An 11,847-nucleotide genomic window follows, 5' to 3' on the forward strand; every position below is an offset into this window, starting at 1 on the left:
ATTGGGTAATCCATCCCTGTGTGTGTGTGTGTGTGTGTGTGTGTGTGTATAAGAGGGAGGGGAGAGAGCGTTTTCCAGGGAGCTGGATCATAGTCTACACCACATTGGAAAAGCACACACCCAAAACAAGTCAAGAGCCCAGATTAACTTGAGGTTCCGCTCCACAGAGGCTGCCAGGAACTCTGAGCCACAGTGTCCAGCACGCAGGCACAGGACTCTGGCAGGTAGTCGGCGCAGTGGCTTCACCTCTGACTTCCCCTCGTTTTCCTATCCCCCAACTTCACCAGTTGGGTTTTTTCTTGTTGGGCATAAGCCCGTAAGCCCTTTTGCACAAGCACTTGTGGAACAAGCCTGGGTGTCAGTCAAGCCATCAATCAAACCTTGGCTATGGCGGAGGACGCAGCAAGATTGCTAACAGGTCTCCTTAGAAGCTCTATTGTAAAGATTAGTTTGTGGTCCAGGTAGAAACCTCATGCTTTGATTTCATGGCGCAGGGGCTTACAAATGACCTTTAAGGGTCCTGTCTGGTCCAACCGTTCTTTACATGACTGTCTTTTGAAAAACTTGGGGAAGCCCAGGACCCTGATAGGAGAAACAAGAGTTGATAGCAGCCAGTTAGTTATCTCTTGCTGTATTCAACAGCCTGAGCTAAACAAGCCTGGGACCAGCTCCCTGGGGCTGGGAGGTCATCAGGCCTGGTTGATGATAAAAGATCCATTTGCTAAAAGTCCCTTCTTGTCAATTTCTATTTACAGGACCTTCCGTTTACATGACCTGGCCGGCACACGGCACACGTATACATATCTAATCAAGAAAGCCCCTTATTACTCTGCTTCCCTTGTGGAACTTCGGTCCTTGTGTTCAATTCAGAGAATGACTTACAAAGCCCTGAGACTGTTGTCTTCTTCCTCCTGCCTTTACCGAAAGGGTTTCCTACAGGAGCTGATAAGGATGATCTCCAAGACATATTGCCAAGTGAAAAAGCAAAGTGCAGAATAATGTTTATGGATGCACTGATTCGTTTAAAAAAATATATGCACAGACACACACACACAGACACATAGACACACATATGCACACATGCACACACACAGAGACACACAGGCACACACAGACACAGGCATGCACACACAGAGACACACAGGCACACATAGGCACACACAGGCACACACACAGATACCCACACAGACAGAGGCACACACACACAGAGACACACACAGGCACACACAGGTAAACACATACCACACACACACACACACACGGACAGACAGACACACACACACAGATAACCAGAAGCTAGTAACACTCTCTGGGGGAAACGAGGGTGAGAGGGAGACTTGCTGTTTTCTGTCTACTCTTCTGCCCCTTGGGCATTTATATAAATTCAAAATACAATAAACGCAAAACCCATTGCCATTGAGCTGATTCAGGCTCATGGTGACCCTGTAGGACAGAGTAGAGCTGCCCCGCAGGGTTTCCAAGGAGTGGCTGGTAAGTTAGAACTGCCAACCTTTTGGTTAGCAGCCGAGCTCTTAACCACTGTGCCATCAGGGCTCTTCTAAATAAATAAATAGATCAGTCTGATTTTTTTTAAACAATTTAAAATAAAATTTTAAAAACAAATAAAGGTACGGCGCTTAAAACCCCCCTCAGCACCCTGCCGAGCCCTCCATTGTCTTCAGCATCCATGGGTGTGGGCTGCCTCTCAGAGAGGCTCTGACTCCCCCCCCCCCCCGCCCAGGCCCCGTCACCCTGGGCTCTGGCCTGTGACCTCTGGGCCTCACTGTCAGAGCTCCTCGCCCAAGCACTAGGCCCACAGGGCTGCCCCCGCATGAATGCCAGTTCTACCTTCCTTGCTGGCCTGCAGCCCACCTCCTGTTGTCCCACCTGCCCAAAACCACAGGGCTGTCACACATGGGTGCCTTTTTGTCCCCGTTCCTTTGCCCTTGATCCTCTGCTCTGAGTATCCACATGTGACCCAGGCCCCTTCCCAAAGGCCTCTACCTCTGGGGAGCCTTCCTGAGCCCTGGAATTGGGTCAAGGCTCCCGTATCCTGGACCACCCACCTGAAGCCTGTGTGTTCCTCAGGGGCGAGTCCACTCGTGGTGGCTCACTGACTCTAGCACAAGTGACCAGCACACAGCCTGCCCTCAGTGAGTGCTTGGTGAACAAGCGGGGGCTGAGAGTTTACAGAAAACCTGATGCAGATGTCAGAGGACGATCCTTAGCCTGGAATCCTGACCATCATTACAGTGCAATGGATTACTTGATATGTCCTTTCTCACCACGGTCTTGTAACTCTCACCAAATGACTAGGTGGGGGCTATGCAAATGAGGTGTATGTGGCCCACCAAGGGGATTGGACAGCTTGCTAATAATACAAATAAGGTACATGGCACCCTTGTGGGAGTGACACTATGCGAATAAGGTATATGGGACCCTAACTACGGGAGTGGTTAGTTTTGCCATCCCGCTAGGCTTAAAATGAGCGATCCCAGAGGCAGAAGGGAGGCCCTCACAACCACCAAGAAGAAGAGCTAGGAGTGCATTCTTTGGGACCCGGGATCCCTACTGAGAACCTCCTAGATCCGGGAGACAGAGAGAGAGAGTTGTAACACCAAACATACAAGAGACAGCAGGAAGAAATGGCAGCAGCAGAGGCAGCAGAATCAGGAGACCCGTAGAAGATGGTGCATTGGGCTTCCCAGCCCACTGAGCGAGAAAGTTGAGTGCCTTCAGCCAGGAGGCTTCCTGGCAGAGTGGGGTGCCTCTGGGCACTCATCAGCAGAGCTAAAAGAGCTTTGTAACACTTGCCTGAGCAGGGAAGAGGCCAAGGGGCCAGAGAGAGGTGTCCCTGTGGGCACATCCGAGAAGAGGCTGCTCTAATAGAAGAACTGTATCTTGAGTGTTCCCGAGCCTGAATTGTAACCTGTAACTTCCCTAATAAACCCCATAGTTGTGAGTATTGTCTTCGATTCGGCTATTGCGATGAATTACCAAACCCAGCAAAGAAGTAGAGAGTGCCATGGGAGGGACGGCTGTTGTCAGGACTGGTAAAAAGGTCGGAGGGAGGAGGCATGTGTGACCTCCACCTCCTAGGAATCAGCCTGGGGTTGTTGAGGCCGATCGTGATTCTCCTCCCCCTCATGAAGTTAGAGGAGGTCAGGCAACACCCCCACCATGACATTTTCACAATGATTCACATCTCAAGCCAAGTGGGGAAAATTCAAGCTGAGGGAGAAAAAGTAAAATGACTCACAAACCAGGATCTGAGAGTCACCTTCTCATATCTGCCATTTCCAGGTACCATTTGTGCGTTTATTTACCTCGTACGTATTTTACAGCTAATTTTTCCCCCAAAATAATTAGGTCACTACCATAAAAATCATGGCTTTTGAATTGTGGTTTTGGTGAAGAATATTGAATATACTATGGATGACCAGAAGAACAAACAAAACAGTGCTGGAAGAAGTATAGCTTGAATGCTTCTTAGAAGGGAGGATGGTAAGACTTCGTCTTATGTACTTTGGATGTGTTATCAGGAGGGACCAATCCCTAGAGAAGGACATCATGCTTCATAAAGTAGAGGGTCAGCAAAGGTGAGGAAGACCCTCAACAAGATGAATTGACACAGTGGCAGCAATGATAGGCTCAAGCGTAGCAATGATTATGAGGATGACACCAGACCAAGCAGTGTTTCCTTCTGCTATGCATAGGGTCACTCTGAGTCAGAACTGACCTAAAAACAACAACAATAATAAAAATAAAGTCTTTGAATGCTGACCTTCACCTGCAGGTCAGCGACGGGTGGGCAAGGTGAGCTGAGTCTCCACTGGAGTGAAGAAGGACAAGGAAGAGAAGCACAGAAAGTCTTGACTTGGATTTGCACAGGCGGGGTCTGTGATGGGAAGGGCAACTGTGGCTTCGAGGGATGTTCCTGGCTTGCTGTCTGATCCTTGAGCTCCTCTTTGAGAACACTGGGCTCACTGGCCCTGGGGACATCAACCCTGGTGTCTTCTGGAGAATCATGGGGGAGTGCCTCTCTAGTGCCCACCCTAAGCCATCCAAGGAAACAGAGCTCACCTGCTGCTTCCTCACCCAACCCAGCCCCGGTAGCCAGGGCACTGCTTCCTGGACTTAGGGATTTGGGAATCAAATTTCCAAAAAATGTACTAATGACATAAACCCAAAACCAAACCCATCCCTGTTGAGTCGATTCCAACTATGGCGACCCCAGGAGTTACGGCGTAGAACTGCTCTATAGGATTTTCTTGGCCGTAATCTTTACAGAAGCAGATCACCATGCCTGTTTTTCTGGGCGGGTTTGAACTGCCAACCTATCGGTTAGTAGTCGGGCGCCACCCAGAGACATTACTAACACAGTGTGGCTAGTTTATTTTGCCAAGTAAAGACCAAAAGTATCTGGTTGTAATTATTTCTTAAAAGAAAAGACATTTTAATACCAAAAAAGTAGAAGGACATAATCTCAGAATAAAGGACAGCCCTTCTCATGATGATACTGGATGACGGAAAGCCTTCTTTGGAATAATGAGTTACTTAACTTGCCTGTGCCTCAGTTTCCTCATCTGGTAAATAGGGTAATACAGTACCTCCCTCACAGGGTTGCTGTGAGGATTAACTGAGTTGGTGTTTGTAAAGTGGTTAGGACAGTGCCTGGCAGGTGACAAGCGTGACATGAAGCTAGATATAGCTAACTAGATAGATGGATAGATACATAGATACTGTATTTCTAGAGATGAATAAAAACAAGCAACCCGTGATTGGGAAGACTGAGATTGGAGACCCAGCCTAGGGCCTTGGGATGGGGGGTGGGGGTGTAAGTGTAATTTTTTCTGTTCTCTTTGCCTCCTTCCCGTTTTTCTGCAACCCTAGAGACCCGCTGTGACCCGTGGTCTGGAGCCACCCTGGGCATGGGCTCTCCTCTGGGTCTGGCACTCACCCTCTGCCCCCACCTTCTGCAGGTCTTCGGAGGCCTGGTATGGATCCTGATTGCCTCCTCCCTGGTGCCCATCCCCCTGATCCAGGGCTGGGTGATGTTCGTGTCCGTGTTCTGCTTTGTGGCCACCACTGCTCTGCTCGTCCTCTACATGACTGGCGCCCACAGTGGGGATACTTCCTGGGTCACCCTGGTGAGTGGTGGGGGCAGTGGTGGTGTAATGTTGGACTCTCTCTCCCGGGGCTGGCTTTTCCCGTACTGAATGAAGCTGCCCTCACCTATGCTCTGAGGCTGAGCAGGCCCAAGCCTTCAGCTCAGAGCTGACTCCAGCAACCCAGGGCTCCCTGTAGCCAGGAACTAAGGAGAAGGAAGGGTAGAGGGCAGCTTTAGTTCCCTGCCTGGTTCGTACTGAACCTTCTCTGTTTTCTCCTGCATGACTGCCTTCTTCGTAGATAGTCAGCATTTCACCCCACCCCTTACCACCTGCATCTGCCTTTTGGCCTCTGCCATCATCCGTGTCAGCAGTTCAAATCTACCAGCCGCTCCTTGGAAACCTTATGGGGCAGTCCTATTCTGTCCTATAGGGTCGCTATGAGTCAGAATCGACTTGACAGCAATGGGTTTTTTCAATCATCCAGGAGGGCTAGTGTCATCTTGAGGGAACAGGGTCCTGGAGGCTGGAGCTGGACCTTGGAGGACAGCTCCTGGGGACTGGCCTTGGCTGCACAGTGGTGAGGCCACACATACTGTACGGCTCCTGAGCCTCTGCCTCTTAAAGCAGGGTTGCCAGAGAAAGATGAGGGGATGCAGAGGAGGCCTGTGCTCTTTATTCTGTATAAATTTTGCTTCGGGGCCCATGAAAGGGTAAAGCCCACTGTGGCGCAAGCAGTGTGCGATCAGCTGCTAACCACAACTCTTAACCACTGCGCCATCAGGCTCCCCATGGAAGAAAGGCCGGGGGAGATCTTTATATTAAGATTACAGCCAAGAAAACCCTGTGGAACAGTTCTACTCTGTAACACAGGGGGCGCCAAGAGTCAAATGGACTCAGTGACAGCGGGTACGGGACGCCTGCATCTTATCCACCAAGGAAGGGTAGGGGGCCGCGGGCCGGCCTCTCCCTCGCAAAAGCTCTCAGACTTAGACTCTTGAAATCACCTTCAAATTACAACTACAAAACAAAACCTGGCTTCAGTACTTTGTTTTTAAATATACCAGGAGCCTAAAAACAAAATAAAACAAACATAGCCAAACAATGGGAAGGGCGTGGGCCCCTCTCACACTGTACTGTTCACTTGTCCTGGTCCCTTGCCACATCCAAGCCAGGACTGCAGGCACGTATGACATTCTCAGGCCCAGAACCAACTTCCACCTATTAAAACCCCAGGCTGCCCCAGCCTCCTTACCTGGTTGCACCTCAAGGGAAGCAGCATCCCTTCTTCATAAAAGTCGTCACTCTGGCCCAAGACCAGTGAAGTAAGCCTGGCTGGGCAGCGTCTGTTAGCCCACTGGGTAAGGAGAGCACTGGGCAGAGGGACGTCAGGGTGCAGAGTAGGACGCAAAGGTAAGGAAGGGGCTGAGCCATGCTGGGCGAGGCGGGGGGCAGATGGGTCCTGCTGGGACTGTCTCCTCGTGGCCGCCGGTGGTGTCTGTTCTTCCCGTCTCTTGATGCCTCTTCTGGTCCTGCAGGATGCAGCCTACCACTCTGTCGCCTCCCTGTTTTACCTCAGCGCCTCAGTCCTGGAAGCCTTAGCCACCATCTTTATGCGTAATGGATTCACCTATAAACATTACCACGAAAACATCTCGGCTGTGGTAAGTGCCCCACTCGCCTCTGCCTGGGTGTGACAAGCCAAGCCGCATGCGTTCCTCACGAGCAGCTTCCATCTCCAGCTAACAGAAGCTCTGAGCTGGACACTGCCAGGCCCGCCCCTCCTGGGTTTTTGTTGTTGTTGTTCACTAACATTTTAATGAAGTACAACCTTCCCCTCAGTTCTTAAGAAGCAAAGCCCAGGAGAAGAGAAGAGATGTGCCCAAGACTCCCTTCCTCCTCTGGTCAGTGCCTGCACTGACCCCGGCCCTGGGCTGGGCTGGGCTCAGGGCTGGGGCCTGGGGGCTTTGCGGAGGGCAGGAGTGTATGCAGATGAGAACTGTGAGCACTCAGTGGACAATCTCATTTAACCCTCTCAACAACCCTGTATATAGGCGGTGTTATTATAGCCACTTCATAGGTGGAGAACCAGCGCCCAGAGGATGTGGATAACCCCCAAGGTCACCAGTAGTGGGTAGCCAGAGGGCAAGCCTAGGTGCTCTGTCACCCCCACTCTGCACAGCGGGGGATCTGGCTGGCTGGGGCTGCTGCTTGCTTCTCCTAACTAGGGGTCATCTGTTTGCGCACCAGTCAGGGGCAGGGCAGTGCTGAGGCCAGGGCTGGGAAATCAAGTGGCCAGTATCTCCCCAAGCCTGGGGCTGGGGCTGAGGCTGTGGGGAGGCCCTTCCGGGCTCAGCATGTCCATACTACCAGCTGTGGGTGTTTGCTGCTGTGTTTAGGCCTTCGGTTCCTCATGATGGGATGGACATATTTTGCCTCACCAGCTCTGAGAAGCTGGGGGAGGAGGATGGGGAGGAAGCTCACTTCTCATCTTCACCATTTCCTCCAGAAGTCCCTCACACTTCCTGGGCCTTGGCTTTCTTGTGTGTAAAATGAGGTAATTCCTGCCCGTTTACCTCAGCGGTTGTGGAGAGATTAAACAACTTCTCCCAAAGCCTCACGGTGAGCACAGGGGGGAGCTAGGGCTTGAACCAGTCTAACTCTTCACCCCATCAGCTGAACAAATAGGGCCACGGACCAGGGGGGCTGCAGGGTCAGCACAGCAAGTCATGACCTGGATTTTCTTTCAATGGAATGAGTGGAACAGATCGGAATTTCAGGCAGTAGAAACTGGATTGTTTCATACACCTTTCTTCAGAGTCACACGTGTATGCACCTGTACCAGAATACTAACTCACACTATAAAATGGGTCTTATTAATAAAAAGAAAGAAGTTTTAGAAATAGCCCTCTTTAGATTTCCAGAAACTAACCTACAAACTAGCAAATCCCGAGGCTGACTGTGGCGACTGATCGCAAGCAGATGCCTGCCCCAGCTGCACCAAAGCTGGACCATCCCTCCCTTTTGGAAACAGTAGAGCAGAGGCTGAGAGAAAACCCAAAGGGACGAGCACTGTTGAGCTTTGGGAAGGGACTTGGCGAGGGTGTCTCATCCTGCTCCCAGAGGGAGGCCTAGGAAAAATTCCTCAGAAGCCTTGTCTGTATGGCCCCGGCCTCAGCCACAGGGAAGCCACATGCCCTCCTTAAGCTCCCAGCCTACCCCCTAGTTCCATAAACATGGCCACCGCAGACCACTTCAGGGTCCCTGGCTCCCTGTTCAAATGCCCTGCAGTATGGGAAGCCAGCACATCTCCCACCGTGCAGGGGCACCCACAGACAGCTTCTTGGTTGCTCTTCCTTCTGAGATGCTGGTAATTTGCCACCTCGGTCATCCTTCCAATGATTCTACTTCATGTCTCCCTCTCCCAGGAGAGCCCACCCCAACCCCAGAAGGCTTGTCTCCTAATAGACATCAGCAAAGCATTTGACAACAATTTCCCTAAAACTACTGTGGACAACGGTAATGAGATATAGACTGGGATGTGATGAGGGGGTTTTGTTTTTAATTCCCCCGTATCCGGAACAGCCTGGCTGGGGGAAGGGAACAACTGGGTCTGACTTTTCTCTTTTACTTTTTGCCAAAGTGCAACATCCATACAGGGAAGTGCAGGGATTACAGTGTGTGGCTTGATGAGTTTTCATAAAGTGAGCTAACCTCACCAGCCTCCAGATTAAGAAATGGAACCGAAACAGCAGCCAGAAGGCCCCCTGTCTGGCATTTTTCTCTCAGCATTGTGTTAGTGAGAGTCATCCACAGCGCTGGGTGTACATATAGTGTCTTTATTCTGGTTGCTGGGTGGTATTCCACTGTGGGACTACACCAACATCTGTTTATCCCTTCCACAATTGGCTGTTCCCACATTTTCATTAGTTGAGTGGGTAAATATGAGCATGCCCACACAGAGTCAAATATCAAAATGCCAGAATCAAGCATCAGAATGTTCTCAGCAGGTGGAAACACTGGGTTGAAAGCATCAAGGTGACATAGAGACAGGGCGTAGGGTAAAGTCTCACCTCTCAGAACGCCCATTGTGTCAGTGTGTGGGGAAGAAGGGGTCACGATTACTCAGGACTTAACCCCAGGTCCTGTCCACACCAAAACAAGCCCTTCAGATGGTCTTGGTGGCCAGTCCAGGGGATGTGGGGGAGGCACTTCAAAACCTTCTCCCACACTGCTGGCCTTTGGGAGCATCTAGCCTGCCTCTTGCCTGTCTCTGTGGCTCCTCATTAGGGCCTGCTCAGAAGCTGAGGTTCTCCCCTCTCCGTGGCTGGCTGCAGTGCTTCTGTGCCTAAGGGATCCCTGGGATCAATGCCAGTTGACTGAGGAGAGCTGGAGATTTCTGGAGCTCCTAACCGTTGTGGGCAATAATGGCAACAGTTTAGGGAAAGGGTTTCTGAAGGACAAGTGTGCCCATTCGTGCCCCAGCTCTAAAAGTCCCCATTGTGTCGTATCTTGACCTCACTTGGAAAAGAAGTCTCTGTTGTCTGTCCCCCGGGGAACTTTGGGACAACACAGCTGAGGTCACTTCTACCAAGGGCTGCGATTGGGTCTGGAATTCTCCAAAAAGAGGACTGCTCCCGCGTGACTGAAGAGGCGTTTTATTGGTAGCACGTTTTGGGGGGCTGCTCACTCATGTGCGACTGTTCCTTTCAGACGGGGCACTTAGAGTTCCAGATGAGTTCCCTGAAATTCGTTATTCAATAACTCGGTTTACTCGTTGCCTCTGGCCAGTGAGGGCTGAAAACGCTTGCAAGTGTGGGGGAAGGGAGAAAGCGGACACAGTGGCGGCTGGTGTTTATGGGCATTTTCAAGAGTCACAGAAGCATAGCCACCCTAAATGTTGTGCCTGGACTGGAAACTGTTGACCCCACACCCCAGGGTCACGAAACCAGGTGCAGATATTTGACTCAGGAGCAGGCAAGCCCTTAGGGAGGCCAGCTGGCCAGAAGAGGGTCATGGGAGGGTAGTGCCCAAGTGGAAAATAGCAAGTCAGAGCCTGACAGGCCACATGGTGACCACTGGCCACATTTCCAAGGCCTTTGCTTCCAGTGCCAAAATGGTAGACTGGATCTTCCTAACAGCTCTCTCAGTAAGCCCCCCTCCTTTTGGCAAAAGCTCAAACTTCCTACTCCCTTCCCTGTCCCCCACTTCCAACGGGGCCTGACTCCTTTATGCCTTTGAAATTAAGAATCCTGGAATAAAGATTCTGATAGGGACCTGAGAATGTCCAGGAAGCATGAAGACCTTTATCAGCGCCAGCAAACCCATGTGTTTACATTCTCTTAGCTAAGGCTGCTGGGGTCACTGCTGGTAGACACTGGCCTCACAGGTGTGGGAGAAGACAAGTTTCTGTGGAGAGTTATTGATACTCACCTAGATGCTTGTATCTAGGGCCCTTGTTGCCAGTCAGCTGGCCCCAGCATCACGTTGTGCAATGGCCAATGGCAGATACTTGGCAGGCACATCTTGCAGCCAAGTGCAGTAGATGGTTAGGTCACTGGAGCCCCGGGGCCACACCTGGGCTTTGTGGGAAACCGTGTCGGCCATGAGTGATGGCAAGTCGTGGCAGCTCACACACTCTGGGTTTGTCACCCCTGAGCCAGGCAACAAGCAGCCAGTGGGGCTGAGCAGTCAGTCGGCACAGTGCGGACAGCCACGGGGTTTACCCTTCCAGGTGCATTCTCATTAATGGGCACTTATCTTGGTTTCAGGTGTTTTCATACGTAGCCACTCTGCTGTACGTGACCCACGCGGTGTTTTCTTTAATCAGATGGAAGTCTTCGTAAAGCAGCAGCAGAACTTTAGCTGAAAACCCAGACGGTGTTAACTGATCGGCCAGCCTTCCAGCGTAACTTTTTAGAATGCAGGAATGCTCTCCATGGTGGGGAAAAAAAAGACAAAAAAAAAAAAAAAGCAGTGGTCTGTTTCTTGTGATGTTATGTTTACCCTCCCACATTCCTCACGTCAGGGGTTGGGGCTTGCTGTGTTTAACCTCCAAGCATTGAGCTGTCTTTCTAGGGTCATTTCCCATTTGTGAAAGGGGATGTGGGCATAGAAAGTGGGGATTATGGCCTGAGAGACCACAAAACGAGGATCCTCTGCTGGTCCCTGGACCTGATCTTGAGAACTGTCTGTGGGAATTGTCCACCAGCCTTTCTGAGCCGCCCGTCTCGTGGCATATTTTAAGTCTTCATGGGTGTTCTGCATGACAAAGGGACTAAAACTCACCCAACACATATTTGCAGATGTCCACCATGGCAGACTATAAACCTTTGAAATACTTACTTTATAAAATGGCTTCATGCTCTACACATTTATGGAGTGTTTTTGGGGGTTTTGTTTTTAATTCCCCGTATCGGAATCGACTCGACAGCAGTGGGTTTGGTTTTCTGTTTTATCAGGAACACTAACCATCACTCGGCTTTCTGTCTGAGAAATTCTCTGGCTTAAGAGACAGCATCACACGAAGGTCCAGGTGATGCCATGTGCACCGGGCCACTGCAGCCCTCGAGACGGGGGGCTGGGTATCCCCCTCCCTGAGCTGTGCACTCTGTTCAACAACAGGATGTCTAGTGTGCCCCCTCCCCACCACCAACGTCCATGTGTGTCCATGCCTCTGAAGTGCTGGAGCCGTACAGCCACCAAAGAGCTCGCCAAGGAGACTGCCAGGGCCCAGTGC

General features: G+C 51.1%; 1 protein-coding gene across 2 annotated transcripts in view; it reads left to right on the forward strand.

The window, feature by feature from the left end:
- The window catches only part of MAL (mal, T cell differentiation protein), a 29,446-nt gene extending 17,818 nt beyond the window's left edge, over positions 1 to 11,628 (forward strand). The window contains exons 3-5 of one of the 2 annotated variants that reach the window (XM_023541069.2): positions 4,983 to 5,150; positions 6,647 to 6,772; positions 10,880 to 11,628. In XM_023541069.2, coding sequence (XP_023396837.2) covers positions 4,983 to 5,150; positions 6,647 to 6,772; positions 10,880 to 10,954 — 369 coding nt within the window. In that variant the 3' untranslated portion in view covers positions 10,955 to 11,628. The remainder of the gene's footprint in view (positions 1 to 4,982; positions 5,151 to 6,646; positions 6,773 to 10,879) is intronic. The other variant, XM_003421991.3, reaches the window with a different exon arrangement.
- Positions 11,629 to 11,847: the final 219 nt, after the last annotated feature.

The sequence above is a fragment of the Loxodonta africana genome, chromosome 15, assembly GCF_030014295.1.
Source record: "Loxodonta africana isolate mLoxAfr1 chromosome 15, mLoxAfr1.hap2, whole genome shotgun sequence".
Taxonomy (NCBI): Eukaryota; Metazoa; Chordata; class Mammalia; order Proboscidea; family Elephantidae; genus Loxodonta; species Loxodonta africana.